The following is a 20,134-nucleotide window of genomic DNA, read 5'->3' as shown; positions in this document are numbered from 1 at the left end:
GCAACAGTGTTTGAAAGTGATGACAGCAAGGAGGAGGATGACAACAGGAAAGTAGTTTGTTCTTTTTTAACATTGTGAAATGCTATTGTAGAAAGTGTTGACGTGTGAGGCTGGAATCTGAAGCTGTCATCTGTCTCATCCATGATGACTGCACTCAAGCTGTATGTGGTAATTCATTTATTATAGACTAGTTTTACATACATTATTATTTGAGGGCAACTTTTAGCAGGAAAAACTATAAATTTAACTCTAAGAAAAATATGTTTTTCTGGCTGGGTGTGGTGGCTCACACCTGTAATCCCAGCACTTTGGGAGGCTGAAGAGGGTGGATCACTTGAGGTCAGGAGTTCGAGACCAGCCTGGCCAACATGGTGAAACCCTGTCTTTACTAAAAATACAAAAATTAGCCAGGGGTGATGGCAGGCACCTGTAATCCCAGCTACTCAGGAGGCTGAGGCAGGAGAATCACTTGAACCCAGGAGGCAGAGGCTACAGTGAGCCAAGAATGCACCACTGCACTCCAGCCTGGGACACAACAAGATTTCGTCTCAAAGAACAAACAAAAATAAATAAAATATATTTTTCAAGACAAGCTATGTGATATTAATGCATTAATGCAGAGGTTCATGTATCCCTAAAATTACACACAAAATTGTGTATGTGTTACTTTTCTGGGAAGAGCATCCACACTGTTAATCAGATCTTTAAAAAGTTAGGACCCAACAAAATGTAAATTCTTAATTCTCAGGGAGCTAAGGGAAAACTAAAAGTGTGTGTTGGGAAGGGGGAAGGAGTGAAAATGGGAAGATGAAATTCTGTAACAATTTTTAAATCCTTAACCAAAGATTAACACTTCCCTCAGTTCTCTTCTTCCTTACTCACATTCCTCCTCCAAAGCACCAAAAGAAAACCAGAGTACAATAATACAAATTATTATAGATACTTGCTATAGTAACTTTTCTTCCAATATAAAATACTGAAATTAATCAGAATCACATTAGCTTCACACTATTCTCACTTCTTGCAATTTAAAAAACATTTTTGCTTAGGGACATAAAAAGTTTGGAGATATGTGAGCATGTAGTTTTAAATTCAAACAAATGTTGAGGGAAAATAAAAGACAGTAAAGAGAAAACAGGCCATTATAGCATATAGGCCTGGCTTTAAAATTAGCCTCTACGAATTTACTACCTGTATAAAGCTGGCCAAATTATTCACCCCTCTATGCTTCTGTTTTCTCACCTATAAAATGGAGATATTATCTGCTTCATGAGCCTATGAGCATTAAATGAGTTAAGGTATTTATAATGGTTTTGTTGTTGTTTGTTTGTTTGTTTTTTTGAGACGGAGTCTTGCTGTTGCCCAGGCTGGAGTGCAGTGGCGTGATCTTGGCTCACTGCAAGCTCTGCCTCCCAGGTTCACGCCATTCTCCTGCCTCAGCCTCCTGAATAGCTGGGACTACAGGTGCCCGCCACCTCACCCAGCTAATTTTTTATATTTATTTTTAGTAGAGACGGGGTTTCACCGTGTTAGCCAGGATGGTCTTGATCTCCTGACCTCGTGATCCACCCGCCTCGGCCTCCCAAAGTGCTGGGATTACAGGCGTAAGCCACCGCGCCCGGCCTTTTTGTTTTGTTTTGTTTTTGAGACAGAGTCTTGCTCTGTCGCCCAGGCTGGAGTGCAGTGGCGTGATCTCGGCTCACTGCAACCTGTGCCTCCCGAGTTCAAACCGGATTCTCCTGCCTCAGCCTCCCGAGTAGCGGGGACTACGGGCATGCGCTACCATGCCCAATTAATTTTTATACTTTTAGTAGAGACAGGGTTTCACTATGTTGGTCAGGCTGGTCTCAAACTGCTAACCTTAGGTGATCCGCCTGCCTAAGCCTCCCAAAGTGCTGTAATTACAGGTGTGAGCCACTGCACCAGGCCATATATAATGCTTTTAATAAACATTAACAGTCATCTTTCCCTTCTAAGGGTAGCAAAGTACACTGAAAAGAGAAAGGATTTTGGAATCAGAATTGGGTTCACATTATAGTTCTACTACTTAGGTAACTTTGTTCAAGGCAGTTAAACACTCTGAACCTCAGGTTTCTCATCTGTAAAGTGCATTGTTCTATTGAATATAGGCAATTTATGTAAAAGCACTGGCCACAGTAAGCACTGGCATAGTAAGCCAAGCAGGGATGGCTATTACAGTAATATTAGTGTGCAGAGTCAAAGACAATGAGCCAATCACCACTGGCTGTTCTAATGGGAAAAATGAAACAAAACAAAATCTAATCTAAAAGCTTGCAATTTCTTCTTTTTATTTTTTATTTTTTGGAAGCAGGGTCTCACTCTTATAGTCTACACTGGAGTGCAGTGGCATGATCTCAGTTGACTGCAATCTCTGCCTCCCAGGGTCAAGTGATCCTCCCACCTCAGCCTACCAAGTAGCTGGGACTACAGGCATACACCACCATGCCCGGCTAATTTTTGTAATTTTTGTAGAGATCGTGTCTCACTGTATTATCCAGGCTGGCTTCAAACTCCTGAACTCCAGTGATCCTCCCACCTTAGCCTCCCAAAGTGCTGGGATTACAGGCATGAACCACCGTGCCAGCCTTTTTTTCTTTAAAAAAAAAAAAAAAGATAAAATAAAGGATGAAGGTAGTTTTCACTCTTGGAATGCTTTCAAGCACAGTATCAAATTCATTTAAAAGGACGGACACAGTGGCTCACGCCTGTAATCCCAGAACTTTGGGAGGCCAACGTGGGTGGATCACCTGAGGTCAGGCGTTCAAGACCAGCCTGGCCAACATGGTGAAACCCCATCCCTACTAAAGATACAAAATTAGCCGGGAATGCATTTCACTTTCCTGCAATTCAGAGATATTGTTCTTTTTACAAATTTAAGGTTTGTGGCAACCTTGTGTCAAGCCAAGTCTACTGACGCCATTTCTCCAACAGCATGTGCTCACTTCATGTCTGTGTCATGTTTTGATGATTCACACAATATTTCAAACTTATGCATTACTATTTTTTTTTTTGAGACGGGGTCTTGCTCTGTTGCCCAGGCTGGAGTGCAGTGGCACAATCTCGGCTCACTGCAAACTCCGCCTCCTGGGTTCAAGCGATTCTCCTGCCTCAGCCTCCTGAGTAGCTGGGACTACAGGCAGATACCCACCATCATGCCTGGTTGATTTTTGTATTTTTAGTAGAGATGGGGTTTCACCATATTGGCCAGGCTGGTCTTGAACTCCTGACCTTGTGATCCACCCGCCTCGGCCTCCCAAAGTGCTGGGATTACAGGCATGAGCCACGATGCCTGGCCTATTTTTTTTTTTTAATTATACTTTAAGTTCTGGGATACATGTGCAGAACGTGCAGGTTTGTTAAATAGGTATACACGTGCCATGGTGGTTTGCTGCACCCATCAACCCGTCATCCAGGTTTTAAGCCCCACATGCATCAGGACAACGCATGCATTGTCCTAATGCTCCCCCTTCCCTTGCCCCCCACCCCTCTACAGGCCAGGCCCTGACTTATGCATTCTTATTATATCTATTATGGTGATCTATGATCAGTGATCTTTGACGTTATTTGTTACTACTTTAATTGTTTTGGGGTGCCATGAACCAAGCACATGTAAGATGGCAAACTTAATCGATAAATGTTATGTGTTTTTTGACTGTTCCACCCACCAGCTATTCCGCAATCTCAGACCTCCCTATTCTGAGTCAAAACAACACTGGAATTAGGCCAGTTTAACGCTACAATGATCTCCAAGTGTTCAAGTGAAAAGAAGCACTGCATGTCTCTCACTTTAAATCAAAAGTTAGAAAGTATTAAGCTTAGTGAAGAAGGCATGTTCAAAGTCCAGACAGGCTGAAAACTAGGTCTCTGGCCCAAATAGTTAGCCGAGTTGTGAATGCAAAGGAAAAGTTCTTGAAGGAAATTTAAAGTGCTACTACAGTGAACACATGAATGATAAGAAAGCAAGAAGGCCTTATTTCTGACATAGAGAAAATAAATATCAAACCAGCCACAACATTCCCTTAAGCCAAAGCCTAATCCAGAGCAAGGTTCTAATTCTCTTCAATTCTGTGAAGGCTGAGAGAAGCAAGGAAGCTACAAAAGAAAAGTTGAAGCTAGCAGAAGTTGGTTAATGAGGCATAAGGAAAAAAGCCATCTCTATAACATAAAAGTGCAAGATGAAGAAGCATCAAATGCTAACATGGTGAAACCCCATCTCTACTAAAAATATTAAAAAATTAGCCTGGTGTGATGGCACACACCTGTAATCTCAGCTACTTGGGAGGCTGAGGCAGGAGAATCACCTGAACCCAGAAGGCAGAGGTTACAATGAGCCAAGACTGCGCCACTGTACTCCAGCCTGGGCAACAGAGTGAGACTGTCTCAAATAAAAAAAAAAAAGTGATTCACTGTATTTCACTATCACTTTATTGTGGTGATCTGAAATGAAATTCATAGTATCTTCAAGCTATGCCTGTATATATCAGATCAATGGGAAAATACATGTTAATCACTGAAAGGTAGAGCTAAGAAAGCTTCTTTTATTTTCTGGTGCCCAAATATAAAATCTTGAAAGATTCCTTTGTATTTTTATTCTTAGGCAACAAGCTAAAAAATACTGGAAATTAGTTAACCCCAAAAGATCACATTGCTTTATGTTAGAAGAAAATTTGGTTTTATATGAATTTTCAGCTAACTGATTAAAGTTGACGATTATATGCTAGCTTCAATAAGTTAAAAATAGATCTTGCTAATCCACCATTAGTAGGAAGGACTCTCAGTTGTAATTACAATATTTTGAGCAAGTTAATCCTCCTTTAGCTGGTCCATTCTTTGATGAATGGCACCCACTTTCCAGCTTAAAGTGAACAAGCTAAATAAAGCGTGCTATCTGTGCCTGAAACAGAATTCTGCACTTTGGCCTCAATTAGCACTACTCATATTGACCTGTCTTGGGGTGGGAGGCTGGTAACAGCAAAAATCTAAGAAACTATTATTGAATGTATCTACACTGTACAAGCCACTGTGCTAGATGCTTTACATACTCTGTCATTTAATCCACAGGTAACAATTCTTATAGCAGTAGCAATTCTTACAGCTGCTTTGCAGACGAAGGCAATAACTGACAGAGACAAATTTCAGATTCAAGTGTGTTTAAATCCAGGACCCACAATCTTACCATTAAACTATACTTCTTACTAAAATTACAACAAATAGAAATTATAAAGCTTTGGTTTTTGGAAATCATAAATAATAAAAACTTCCCTTCCTTGTGCAAGCAAGAGAAAAAGAAACTTTTGCTGTCATTACTAAAATGTCAATCCACACTATGATAAAACTGAGCTAAGTGAAGTTTTTTTGTTTTTTTTTTTTTAAAGATAGGGTCTTGCTCTATTCTATTGCTCAGGCTGGAGTACAGTGGCTCAATCTCAGCTTACTGCAACCTCTGCCTGTCAGGCTCAAGCAATCCTCCCACCTCAGCCTCCCGAATAGCTGGGACTAGAGGTACATGTCACCATGCCCAGCTAAATTTTTTAAATTTTTTGTAGAGATAGGGTCTCACTATATTGCCCAGGATGGTCTCAAATTCCTAGGCTCCAGCCATCCTCCTGCCTCTGTCTCCCAAAGTGCTGGGATTACAGGCCTGAGCACTGCGACTGGCCACTAAGTGAAATTTAAAACATAGCAACATATATCTGAAAGATATGAAAATACCAATAAATTTACAAGTCATTTTCCTATTGCTTATCCTCAAGCTAATAATCTCAAAATTATGCAGCTATAAACAAAGATAATTTTATTTGGTTCTCTACTTTTTAATCTCCGAAGAAAACAGATGTAACCTTGGAAGTTGGGGAGATTCAAAGTTCAGGCACAAAAACAAAAAAGTAAAAGTGCACTAAAAAGTATACGCATATTCTGCCAGGCACAGTGGTCCACGTCTATAATCCCAGCACTCTGGGAGGCCAGGGTGGGCAGTCAGGGGTTCAAGACCAGCCTGGCCAACATAGTGGAACCCCATCTCTACTAAAAAATACAAAAATTAGCTGGCCGTGGTGGTGTGAGCCTGTAATCCCAGCTACTCGGGGAGCTGAGGCAGGAGAATTGTTTGAACCTGGGAGGCAGAGGTTGCAGTGAGCCGAGATTGCTCCACTGTACTCCAGCCTGGGCAATACAGCAAGACTCCCTGTTCAAAAAAAAAAAAAGTATACCCACATTCAAATTATGTAACCTGCCTGTATCTTCAATAAATAAAATTTAATTCTATGTCATAGCCATGAAAAAAAATGAATTTCAAAATGTAAAACAAAATATTCTACAAAATGTACTTGGCACAATACTTGCTCTAATAATTTATAGGTCTAAACGAACTTTATATATCAGTAGAAAATAATTATAAAAAAATGTCAAGGTAAAAACTAACATCTCTAGCATAGAACAATCATTATAGTAACTTTTTTTCTTCTTATCAATAGTTGTTATTTTTAAGAGACATAACTTACCTTTTAAACAACTGTGTTGTTTAAACACATTATAACAGCATTCAGTGTTAATGATTCTACAACATTAAGAGCGCTGTCAAGTGTTGGCCAAGCATATTTTATGCAATGATTTTTCTGCTTATTTAAGCCTTTTCCTCACTAATAACAAATATATTGCTCTTAATGGTCACATGAATACTGGTAAGTTTTCAATGTAACCCAGAAAGTTACTTCCTTACTTCAGATGCTGAGAAAAGATTCACTTCTATGATTTAAATAGAAAGCAAATTAAACAGTACATAAACATATTGAATTCAAGATGTTGGTCATATATAGATTTATTTCATTTTCTCAGAAAAAATTCTTAAAATATCTAAATGTCGGGATTTAAAAAATGAATTTTGAGCACTCACCGATTGCATGCTTACTCCAACTTGTTGAAAAACCATCCTAATTAGGCGCTTAATCCAGCCAAGCATTTATATGGCAAAGTCTCCCCAAATTTGCATTTCAAGTACTTCTTCAGGCATACATAGCAGCACATGGTCCATAAAACACACTGAAAATTTAAAATGCAAATACTAAAATGAAATCATTATTATTTAGAATTTGTACTGTCTACATGTCTCACAGAGCAAGCCTAAAACATTTTTAAAACTTCATGTGCAGCCTGACCAACATGGAGAAACCCCATCTCTACTAAAAATACAAAATTAGCTGGGCGTGGCGGTGCATGCCTGTAATCCCAGCTACTCAGGAGGCCGAGGCAGGAGAATCGCTTGAACCCAGGAAGCGGAGGTTGCAGTGAGCCAAGATCGCGCCATTGTACTCCAGCCTGGGTGACAGCGAGACTCTGTCTCAAAAAAAATAAAAACTTCATGTGTAATTTAAGAGAAAACAAGATTTGCTTGTGATCAGCTTGCTTAAAGTAACTGTAACAGTATAAGGTGTTTTGTTTTCTTCTGTCAGTATTTTTTTCAGTCAGTGTTCTTAGCTGGAAGCAACAAAAACCTAGTATGGCTAATTTAAGTAAAAAATACATTTATGAAAAGATATCTGGTGGATAATAATCTTCAGAGAAACCAATTTATAGGCTACACAACCAAGGACGTTCAAAACTGCAGCAGACTTGGCCCTGGGAAAACACCACTGCATTTGCTACTACCACCACAGACAGGGTCCACGCAGTTCCTCCTTTTCCATGTCCCCAACTCCAAAGATGCTGTCTGTACTGGTGCATTTGCTAGACCAAGTCCACAGCTCACGTGTCGTAGCAAAAGGGAGGCTGACAAAGCAAGTACCTGGCTATTGTAACAAGCAGGTTAAGCTTCCCACCAAAAATCATAAAGGAATGAATTCCAGAAATACAGAACAGAAATTCAGATGCTGAAAGGCCAAAACCAATGAATAAAGTCTTTTAATATTCACTAGCACCATAACCCCTGCCATTCATTCTCTGCCCCACTCCCCATCAATATACTGTATATCTGACAGAATTACAATGTTAACTTGTATGGTATAGACGAGTTTACTGGAAGTGTTGGTCTCTAACAAGATAAAGGAGTTTGCACCAGAACACAAATCAATACACTGCTCTCTCATCAATAAAATCTTGCTTAAGGCCGGGCGTGGTGGTTCACATCTGTAATCCCAGCACTTTGGGATGCCAAGGGAGGCGGACTGCTTGAGGTCAGGAGTTTGAGACCAGCCTGGCCAACATGATGAAACTCCAACTCTAATAAAAATACAAAAGTTAGCTGGGCGTGGTAGCAGGAACCTGTAATCCCAGCTACTTGGGAGGCTGGGGCAGGAGAATCGCTTGAAGCCAGGAGGCGGAGGATGCAAATAGCGCCACTGCACTCAAACCTGGGCAACAGAGTGAGACTCCGTCTTAAAAAAAAAAAAAAACAAAAAAAAAGAAAATCTTCCTTAAAGGCTGGGTGCGGTGGCTCATGTCTGTAATCCCAGCATTTTGGGGGGCTGAGGCGGGCGGATCACTTGAGGTCAGGAGTTTGAGACCAACCTGGCCAACATGGTAAAATCCCATCTCTATTAAAAGTACAAAAAAAAAAAAAATTAGCTGGGTGTGGTGGAGCACGCCTGTAATCCCAGCTACTCAGGAGGCTGAGGCAGGAAAATCACTTGATCCCGGGAGGTGGGGGTTGCAGTGAGCTGAGATCATGCCACTACACTCTAGCCTGGGTGACAGAGCAAGACTCCCTCTCAAAAAAAAAAGAAAAAGAAAAAAAAAAGAAAATCTTGCTCAAAAAGTCAGCTAAACCAAACAGTATGCTGTATGCCATAGTTGATTTACATAGTGATGTAAGCCCTTTATCTCATCATGACCAGAAACAGTCTGTGGTCTACGTTGTGAGAAGAGCTTTATAGATAATGACAGAGAATAGGAAGAAAAAGTAAAGGTGCCACAAATATGCCAAGTGCTGGGTGAAAATAAACTGAAAAGAGCTGGGCGCTAATGAAAGAAGGAGGATGAGCATCATGGGTAAAAATGAACAGCAGTGGGGGAAAACAGGATGAAGTATAATAGGGTGTGAGTTCATATGAGAATCTGAGCTAAAAGCTTATATTGGGAAAAAGGGAAAAAGAAACAGAAATCCTATTAGACAAACCTTGAACCTAGGTAGAAGAGTTTGACTCAATATGGTAGAATAGTTGTTTTAGAAAGTTTGCTGAATTTGGCCGGGTGTGGTGGCTCACACCTGTAATTCCAACACTCTGGAGGCCAAGGCAGGAAGATTGCCTGAAGTCAGGAGTTCAAGACCAGCCTGGCCAACATGGTGAAACCCCATCTCTACTAAAAATACAAAAATTAGGGGGGCATGGTAGCATACACCTGTAATCCCAGCTACTTGGGAGGCTGAGGCAGGAAAATCGCTTGAACCCGGAATGCAGAGGTTGCAGTGAGCTGAGATCACGCCACTGAACTCCAGCCTGGGTGACAAGAGCATAACTCCATCTCAAAAAAAAGAAAAGAAAAAAGAAGAAAGTTTGCTGAATTCACCAAAGTTTAAATTAAGTATTATTTTTTAATCCTTTGAAAAGCTGTAAAAAAAAAAAAAAAAAAAAAAAACAGTATACACATTTGGCTCTATAGAAAATTTTAACATGATGGAAAGTTCTAACTTTCCTTTTTTTTTTTTGAGACGGAGTTTCGCTCTTGTCGCCCAGGCTGGAGTACAATGGTGCAATCTTGGCTCACTGCAACCTTCGCCTCCCGGGTTCAAGCAATTCTCCTGCCTCAGCTTCCCAAGTGGCTGGGAGTACAGGCATGCACCACCATGTCCGGGTAATTTTGTATTTTAGTAGAGACAGGGTTTCACCATGTTGGTCAGGCTGGTTTTAATCTCCTGACCTCACCTCAGGCGATCCACCACCTCAGCCTCCCAAAGTGCTGGGATTAAGGTGTGAGCCACCGCGTCCGGCCGGAAAGTTCTAATTTTCTAATATGTTTTTCACTTACCTTTATAAGTATAATTCTATCAGATATACAGTATGTGTATCTGGGTATGGGAAGTGGGGCACAGAGTGAATGGGAGGGATTATGGTGCCAGGGAGTGTAAAAGAACTTTTGATATATATTTGAATTAGTGAAATAATGCTTTTAGTCTCCTTTATTTATTGGTGTTCCAAACAAGAGCCCTTAGCCAAAATGTCCAAACACCACTAAATTATATTAATAACGAGCTAACTTCACAGAACATTTGTTATGTACCCGGGATTATCAGGAACATTTTTATGCTTATTAAGTCATTACATATAAAGTCTCAATTATCACAAACCATCTTATTAAGGTAGATATCAAATTATCTTCTATTTGTAGAGGCGCAAACTAAAGCATAGTTAGTATAACTTGAGTAAGGGTCACATGTTTATAAGTGGCAAAGTTAGGCCTCAAACTAGATGTTTCTGTAAGTCTGTGCTTTTATCCACTATACCATGTAACTAAACAAAAAGGGAGTAGTTTGAAAAACCTATTCGAAATTTTGAGCGTTTTGTTTTTGTTTTTGTTTTGAGACAGAGTCTCACTCCATCACCCAGGCTGGACTGCAGTGGCGCGATCTCAGCTCACCGCAACCTCTGCATCCCAGGTTCAAGTGATTCTCGTGCCTCAGCCTCCTGAGTAGCTGGGATTACAGGCATGCGCCATCACACCCAGCTAATTATTGTATTTTTAGTAGAGACGGGGTTTCACCATGTTGGCCAGGCTGGTCTCAAACGCCTGACCTCAGGTGATCCACCCACCTTGGCCTCCCAAAGTGCTGGGATTACAGGCCTGAGGCACTGTGCCCAGCTGGGTGTTTTCTATTTTAATTTTTTCATATTGTGATTACACCCAACTTTCAACACGTTTATATTCTAAAGCTAATGACATAAAATACTGAAGTATGAAGGCTCTGGACTTGAGTTTGTACCCTTGTTGTGCCACCTACTAAATGGTAAGTATTAACAAGTTATCTCTAGACAGGAACAGTACTCACAGAGTTGTAGGAATTAATAGAGATAATGCATAAAGCCATTTTAGTAAAAAATCCTAAAAAAGTAGGTTAATGCTAACAGGAATGGAAAAGAATAGATGGATTCAATATGCCAATAAAAGAATTAACCAAAGTTGGTAAAGTAGCTGGTAAAGCTGGGTGTGACGTTGCATGCCTGAAGTCCCAGCTACTCAGGAAGCTAAAGGAGGAGGGTCCCTTGAGCTCAGGAGTTAAGAGTCAACAAAGCGAGACCCCATCTCTTTTTAAAACAACAACAACAAACATAAAGTGGCTGGCTAGCGCAATAAGGAAGAAGAGAAAAATCAAATTACTCCAAGGTTTTGATTGGAGATGAGAGAAATTATGACTATCATATAAGGAAATGCTGGAGAGTAAAACTCTTTAATGAAGGTGAGTCTAAGATGACAGAAGTGTATCTAGATGAAACTATGTGGTAGAGTGCTAAGCACTGGCAGGAATATATATTTATTGATTACTAAAAAAGGTCTGTGACTATATCTTTGATCAGGCAGATATATCTTAATGTTACCAGGATCTATTATCAGTTTTATAAATGAATCCTCTGAGAGCCAATGGTGAATAAAAAGAGCAAAGAACCAAAAATGATGTCAAAGCTGGAAATAACTGGCAAAAAAACAGGCAAGGAGAAAGGATGGTTTTATGTGGAGTTTGAAAACCTATCATTAAAGCCCAGGCATGGTGGCTCATACCTGTAATCCCAGCACTTTGGGAGGCTGAGGTGGGCGGATTATGAGGTCAAGAGATCGAGACCAAACTGGCTAACATGGTGAAACCCCGTCTCTACTAAAAATACAAAAATTAGCTGGGCATGGTGGCACGTGTCTGTAGTCCCAGCTACTTGGGAGGCTGAGGCAGGAGAATGGCTTGAACCCGGGAGGCAGAGGTTGCAGTGAGCCAAGATCACGCCACTGTACTCTGGCCTGGTGACAGAGCAAGACTCTGTCTAAAAAAAAAAAAAAAAAAAAAAAAAATTTTTTTTAAAAGCATGAAAAACTAAAATATCAAATATTTCTTTGGCTGGGGCACGGTGGCTCATGCCTGTAATCCCAGCACTTTTGGAGGCCGAGGTGGGCAGATCACCTAAGGTTAGGAGTTCAAGACTAGTCTGGCCAACATAGCAAAATCCCATCTCCACAAAAAATAGCCGGGTATGGTAGTGTGTGCCTGTAATCCCAGCTACCTGGGAGGCTGAGGCAGGAGAATAGCTTGAACGCGGGAGGCAAAAGTTGCAATGGGCTGAGGTTGTGCCACTGTACTCCAGCCTGGGAGACGGAGAAAAAAAAACAAAAAAACAAAGGAAAACCTATCATTTTTATTTAAATTGAGGTATAACCTACACAGAAAAATATACACATAAGTGTCCAGCAAATTTTTATATATGTATATACCTTTGTAACCACCACCTAGATCTAGACAGAAAACAGTTTAAGAACTGAGTCAATATCCATGCCTTGCCTGTCTAACCACCACTATTCTAACATTTGCAACCATATATTAGTTGTGCCTTCTGACTTCTATAATTCAACACGGTGAGATTCATTCATGTTGTTTACAAATTACAGTTCTTTTTCATTGCTGTAAAGTATTTCATTATATTATTGTAACACAATTCATGTACTCATCTGTCTGTTTTTAGCTATTACAAATAAGAGTGCTAAGATAATTCTTACACAAAGATAGCAAGGTACACGTAAATGCTCATTTCTCTTGAGCATTCGCTTGAGTACCCAGGTATAAAACTGTTAGATCATAGGATATATATAGTTTTAATAGAAACTGCCTAACATGGCCGGGTGCAATGGCTCACGCCTGTAATCCTGACACTTTGGAAAGCTGAGGTGGGAGGATCACTTCAGGTCAGGAGTTCGAGACCAGCCTGGCCAACATGGCGAAACCCCGTCTCTACTAAAAATACAAAAATTAACCAGGTGTGGTGGTGCATGTCTGCAATCCCAGCTATTCCAGGAGAATCGTCTGAGCCCAGGAGGCGGAGGTTGTTGCAGTGAGCCGAGGTGGCACCACTGCACTCCAGCCTGGGTGACAGAGTGAGGCTCCGTCTCAAAAAAAAAAAAAAAGAAAAGAAAAGAAATTTAAAAAAAGAAGGAAGAAGAGAAGGGAAGGGAGGGGAGGGGAAGGGGAAGGGGAAGGGGAAAGAAACTGCCTAACATTTCCCAAGGTAACTGGACCAATTACACTCCCACAAGTAATTAAGAAAGCTCCAGGTACTCTACATCTTTGTCAGTAATAATTGGTATTGTTAGTACTTTTTTAATTTTAGCAATTCTAGGGTTTTCTTCACATTTTGGGGGTATTTTGAGATCTTATTTTGTGAAGTATCTGTTTAAGTCTTTTGCTCTTTTTTGTTTGTTTGTTTGTTTTGAGACGGACTCTTGCTCTGTTGCCCAGGCTGGAGTACAGTGGTGTGATCTCAGCTCATTGCATTCTCCACCTCTCGAGTTCAAGCGATTCTCCCACCTCAGCCTCCCACGTAGCTGGGACTGCAGGCATATGCCACCATGCCTGGCTAATTTTGATATTTTTAGTAAAGATGGGGTTTTGCCATGTTGGCCAGGCTGGTCTTGAACTCCTGACCTCAAGTGATCCTCCCGCCTCGGCTTCCCAAAGTGCTAGGATTACAAGTGTGAGCCACCGTGCCTGGCCTTTTGCTCATTTTTAAAAACAGAGTTTATTTATGTATTTATGTATTTATTTTTGAGACAGAGTCTCGCTCTGTCACCCAGGCTGAAGTGCAGTGCCAGGATCTTGGCTCACTGCAACCCCCGTCCCAGGTTCAAGCGATTCTCATGCCTCTTAAATAGCTGGTATTACAGGCATGCACCACAGCACCCAGCTAATTTTTGTATTTTTAGTAGAGACAAGGTTTCACCATGTTGGCCAGTCTGGTCAGGAACTCCTGGCCTTAAGTGATACACCCCCTCAGCCTCCCAAAGTGCTGGGGTTACAGGCTAAAACAGAGTTTATTTTTTAGAGCTGTTTAAATGTACAGCAAAATTGAGTAGAAAGTACAGATTTCTTAATTGGGCAGTCTTCCCACTATCAATATCCCACACAAGAGTGGTGCATTTATTCCAATGGATGAACCTACAGTGACACATCATCATCTAAAGTCCACAGTTTACCTAACAGTACACTTTCATTACTGTACATTGTGTGGGTTAAGGCAAACGAATAATGATATGTATCCACCATTATTATATCATACAGAATAGTTTCACTGCCCTAAAAATCCTGTGTTCCACCTATTAATTTACCCTCCTTCCCAACCCCTGGCATCTCTGATCCTTTTATTGTCTCCATAGTTTTGCCTTTTCCAGAATGTCATGAAGTTGGAATCACACAGTATATAGCCTTTTCAGAATGGCTTCTTTCGCCTAGTAATATGCATTTAAGGTTCCTCCATGTATTCTCATGGTTGATAGCTCATTTCTTTTTAGTGTGGAATAACATTCCATTTTACGGAGATACCACAGTTTATTTATTCCTTCCCCTACTGGAGAACACCTTGGTTGCTTCCACATTTTGATAAACTATGAATAAAGCTGCTCTAAACATCTCAGTGCAAGTTTTACTCCTTTCTTAAACAGTGTATTTAGTCAGGGTTCTCTAGAGAGAACCAACAAAATATAGATACATAGAAACAGATTTATTATGAGGGATTGGCTCATGCAATTATGGAGGCTAGAAAGTCCCACAGTCTGCCGTGTGCAAGCTGGAGGCCGACAGAGCTAATAGTGTTAAATCTCAGTCTGATGAGAAGGCCTGAGGGAGGGCCTGAGGGATATCCAAGCTCAAGCTGAGTACAAATTTGCTCTCTCTTTGTCTTTTATTCTATTCAGGCCCTCAAGGGATTTGTGATGCCTTTATTCAGTCTATATACTCAAATGCTAATCTCTTCCAGAAACACCCTCACAAATACACAGCAGTAGTGATGTTTTACCAGCTATCTGGGCATCCCTCAGACCAGTCTAGTTGATATATAAAATTAACCACCACAGATGGGTTTTTTTTTTGTCTTTTTTTTTTTTTTTTTTTTTTTTTGAGACAGAGTTTCACTCCTGTTGCCCAGGCTGGAGTACAATGGCATGATCTCGGCTCACTACAACCTCCACCTCCCGGGTTCAAGAGATGCTCCTGCCTCAGCCTCCCAAGTAGCTGGGATTACAGGCATGTACCACCATGCCTGGCTAATTTTTTGTATTTTTAGTAGAGACAGGGTTTGGCCATGTTGGTCAGGCTGGTCTTGAATTCCCGACCTCAGGTGATCCACCAGCCTCAGCCTCCCAAAGTGCTGGGATTACAGGCGTGAGCCACGATGCCTGGCCCACAGATGGGTTTTTTAAATTATTATTTGAAAAATCATCCTTATTTGCCAGGAAAAGATGTTTCTTAAGTCTCGGCTAGAGATAAAGAATACAGAGCACTGGCTAGAAAAAACAGATGAAATGAGTTAAATCATATAGAGTAAGAAGGGAAGACTGGACAGAAAGCTCAGGAAATATTAATACTTTTAGAACAAACAGAAAAAAATAAAAGACACTGTAAGATACAATGAATCAGTTTATCTTCAAAGGTTTAGCCTGTTAACTTCCTTGTCCTTTGTTCTCAAACTCAACTTTCTCTTTCTACATGTCTCCTTGCCCCTAGTTACTGTAAACAGCCTACCCGCTTCCTGTCAGATCTAATCAATAACTCACATCTGTTCCCTTGGTTACCTGCAACATTGTTCCCCCGAAACTGCACATCTCACCACTGTACCTCACGTCCCCCTTCTCTTCCATATTTAGAAAAATATTTGCAAGTAGCCAATCAGGTCAGCTCAGATTGCGTGGTCTGACCCCAGCCTATGGGGGAGTGACACAGAGGTAAAGACTACGTGTCAGGGATTGAAAAAAAAAAAACAACCTCTCCTTTGTTCAGTGATCTTGATTGTGATCTTTTGTGATCTTGATTGATGCAAGTGGCACCCTTCTGCAGCAGTAAATTGCCTTGCTGAGAAAACTTTTGCCTGAGTGCTGGTTTCACTTTGCAGCACCGAGAATTTATTCCTAGAGCATTTTTATATCCAACAGACACTAACCAAAAAAAGATCAAAATAGTAGTAGAAAAATAAGAGTGGTATTATCACCAAAAAGGAAAATTTTGAGAAAGGTAATGGTCCTTGTTAAACACAGAAGGGAGGTGACATAGACGGTGGACTCCTGCTGCTACCCCTTCCTCCAAACTTCTTCACAGTGCTCTCTGGTACTTGTTTGTCTATAAACATCCCCCAACTCTGTATCTTATCTTCAACAGATTCACTCACTACTGAACTCCCCTGGCTTACTTCCCTCCCCGTGATGAAACTTGGCTTCCCTTTAGAATACTGCTTCTCCTACAGCTACTGCCTTCTCAAAGGGTTTCTGCTTGCTTATTCTCTTACACTTTACATCAGTGCTGTTTCCTGTCACCTATTTTTCTAAGCTCTTTTAAAAGCTCTTGCTCAAAAGCAAAACTACCCCAGAGTGCAGACAACATTCTATTTCTTAACCTGGGTGGTCATTACATGGATATTTGCTTTGTGGCAATTTATTGAGCTGTATTTATGTCTGTACTTTCTTCTGTGTTACACTTCAAAATAAATAAGGTTTTTAAAAAAATTGCTAAGAATCAGGCTGCATTTTGTTTTCTAGGTTCCTTATGAATCAATGAAAATGTGTGTGTGTGTATATGTGCATGCACACATGTGTGTGTATTCAATTCCTACAAGTGTTATGAAGATGGTATAGGCTTATATTCTAGACTATCTACTCTACTCTAGCATAGAGTATAAGAAATAGCAAATTAATTTTGGTTGGCAGCTGGTAGAAGAGAAACCGAGATGAATATTGGAAATAGACTTTCTTTTTCTTCTACCAACACTGTGAAAACATATAATAGTATGTAGCTCGACTAAAATTTATAGCAGTCAAATTGAAAATAATACAAAATAATACTGTCTTCAACTAATGTAATATCTGTTTTTGAGATAGTTATAATAAAAAGTTATCAGCAGTAGTTTCATAATAACTCTGTTAGCAACAATGACAATGTTGTCACTACATTTAAGATGCCAAAAATTTACAAAGTTATAACAGCATGGTGGGGCTTATTTTTAGAAGGTTTTTGAGAACTATTCAAGGAAATGGCCATTTAACTATATTTTCATTATGAAAGATGAGAATGACTCATTTTAGAGTTGGGGAAAATAAGAAGATTAATAGAATATTCTTAGTTATGTGGTTGGCATTTTGTTTTCTAGGTTCCTTATGAATCACTGGAATAATGTTTACTATTCTCAGAATGCTAACAGATAAGGCAACACAGATGACAGTCCACATTTTAAGGCCAAATGATGGAAAATAAAAATAAGGACTATGATACTGAATGTTGCCAACACAAATAAATGATAAATGTTTGAGATGATGGATATGCTAACTACCATGATCTGAGTACTACACATTATATGTATTGCAACATCATAATGTATCCATAAATATGTACAATTATTATGTGTTAAATTAAAAAAGGAACGTGAAGTTATTGTTCTCTCTACCACTCAGAGGAAGACAATCATTACCCAATTAGTGCTTTTTTTTTTTTTTAGAGACAGTCTCACTCTTCTGTCACCCAGGCTGGAGTGCAGTGGCATGATCATTGCTCACCACAGCCTCAAACTCCTGGAGCTCGAGTGATTCTCCTGCCTTAGCCACCTGAGTAGCTGGGACTACAGGCATGCACTACCATGCCTGGCTATTTTTTAAAATTTTTTTTAGAGATGGGGTCTCACTACATTGCCCAGGCTAGCCTCAAACTCCTGAGCTCAGGCAATACTCCTGCCTCAGCCTCCCAAAACATTGGCATGAGCCACTGTGCCCAGACCATATACGTGATTTAGTTTGAACCCTGCTATGGTGTGAATATGGTTTTTCCCCACCAAAACAACAACAAAAACAAAAACTGCTCTAAAAATAAAATCTGGTTTAAAACAAATAAATAGGCTGGGCGCAGTTGCTTACGCCTGTAATCCCAGCACTTTGGGAGGCCAAGGTGGGTGGATCACATGGGGTCAGGAATTCGAGACCAGCCCGGCCAACATGGTGAAACTCCATCTCTACGGAAAATACAAAATTAGCTGGGTGTGGTGGTGCATGCCTGTAATCCTAGCTACTTGGGAGGCTGAGGCAGGAGAATCACTTGAACTCAGGAGGCGGATATTACAGAGAACAGAGATTGCTCCACTGCACTCCAGCCTGGGCAATAAGAGTAAGACTCCGTCTAAAAAAAAAAAAAAAAAGTAAATAAATAAATGAGGATTATGAACTAAAAAAAAGAACAAAAAAGTATTCAGTTGAAAGTTACTGTCCTGCAGGTGTGGTGGCTCACATCTATAATCTCAGCACTGTGGGAAGCTGAGGCAGGAGAATCACTTGAGGCCTGCAGTTCAAGAGCAGCCTGGGCAACATACTGAAACCCCTTCTCCACAGAAATTTTTTAAAAATTAGCCAGAGAGCCGGGCATGGTGGCTTATAGTTGTAATCCCAGAACTTTGGGAGGCTGAGGCAGGCGGATCACCTGAGGTCAGGAGTTTGAGACCAGCCTGGCCAACATGGTGAAACCTCGTCTCTACAAAAATACAAAAAATTAGCCAGGCATGATGGTGGGTGCCTGTAATTCCAGCTACTTGGGAGGCTGAGGCGTGAGAATCGCTTGAATCTGGTAGGCGGGGGTTGCAGTGAGCCAAGATCGCGCCATTGCACTCCAGCCTGGGCGACAGAGAAAGACTCCATCTCAAAAAAAAAAAGAAATTAGCCAGGCATAGTGGTACATGTCTGTAGTCCTACTGACTCAGGAGGCTGAGGCAGAAAGATCTCTTGAACTCAGGAGTTTGAGATTACAGTGAGCTATGAGTGCACCATTATACACCAGCCTGGACAACAGAGCAAGACCCTGGCTCTAACAAAAATAAAAAATAAAAATTAAAGAATAAAGTTAATGTCCTTTATTTTGAGACTATGTCCTTCCTATGCTTATGGTGTAAACGCTACTTTCCTTTTATGATACAGGGACAGTAGATGAATGTTTTTTGTTTTTGTTTTGTTTTGTTTTTTTGAGACAGAGTTTCACTCTTGTTGCCCAGGCTGGAGAAAAATGATGTGATCTCGGCTCACTGCAACCTCTGCCTCCTGGGTTCAAGCAATTCTCCTGCCTCAGCCTCCTGAGTAGCTGGGATTGCAGACATGCACCACCATGCCTGGCTATAATTTTTTTTTAAATGTCCTTGTCACAATGTTTAGTTGTCAACCCTACATCAACCCACTATCATATATATATATATATATATTTTTTTTTTAAGACAGAGTCTTGCTCTGTCACCCAGTGCAATGGCGTGATCTCAGCTCGCTGCAACTTCTGCCTCCTGGGTTTAAGTGATTCTCATGCCTCAGCTTCCCAAGTAGCCAGGATTACATGTGCGCACCACCATGCCCAGCTAATTTTGTATTTTTAGTAAAGACAGGGTTTCACAATGTTGGCCAGGCTGGTCTCAAACTCCTGACCTCAGGTTATCTACCTACCTCAGCCTCCCAAAGTGCTGGGATTACAGCCTTTAGCCACTGCACCTGGCCCCTATACTACCTTTTGAAAATTAAACTTTGAAATTCAAGTCCAGGGACCACTGCTATCCTTCACATCAGTCTAGTTGATACTTAAGTCAAAACACTTTACCATACTATAAAACAAAATATAGTATTCAATCTGTGGGTACAATTTACTGGTAGTAATTTTGAATTAATATTCCATATGGCTCATGCAAAATTAAGTACACTGCTACTCCCAGTACCAGCACAGGATCGGACATATGTCATTTTTTCAGTCCACAAGGGAATAAATCTCATGACCTATACTACCACATCTCTCAACAAAAACAAAAACTAGTAAGATAAGAGGTCCATGAACACAGGCTAATCAAACTTGGTGCAAATTCTTTCAAGCTAATGCAATTTAGATATAAAATTAAACTTCTGAAGGACATTTTTAGATGTTATCTTTATGATTTAA

At 40.5% G+C, this 20,134-nt stretch overlaps 1 protein-coding gene across 10 annotated transcripts in view; it reads right to left on the bottom strand.

Moving 5' to 3' along the window:
• MTFR1 (mitochondrial fission regulator 1) overlaps window positions 1-20,134 on the bottom strand; it is a 127,861-nt gene that overhangs the window by 96,344 nt on the left and 11,383 nt on the right. For all 10 annotated transcript variants that reach the window (XR_010159248.1, XR_001720218.4, XM_016959524.3 and 7 more), the window contains one exon: window positions 6,914-7,059. Coding sequence is in view for 8 of the 10 variants with exons in the window: in XM_016959524.3 (XP_016815013.1) it covers window positions 6,914-6,979 (66 nt within the window). In the remaining 2 variants the exon portion in view is untranslated. The remainder of the gene's footprint in view (window positions 1-6,913; window positions 7,060-20,134) is intronic.

Source organism: Pan troglodytes, chromosome 7 (assembly GCF_028858775.2).
Source record: "Pan troglodytes isolate AG18354 chromosome 7, NHGRI_mPanTro3-v2.0_pri, whole genome shotgun sequence".
NCBI lineage: Eukaryota > Metazoa > Chordata > Mammalia > Primates > Hominidae > Pan > Pan troglodytes.
Note: the sequence above shows the minus strand (reverse complement) of the source record. Positions and strands in the feature narration are given on the sequence as shown.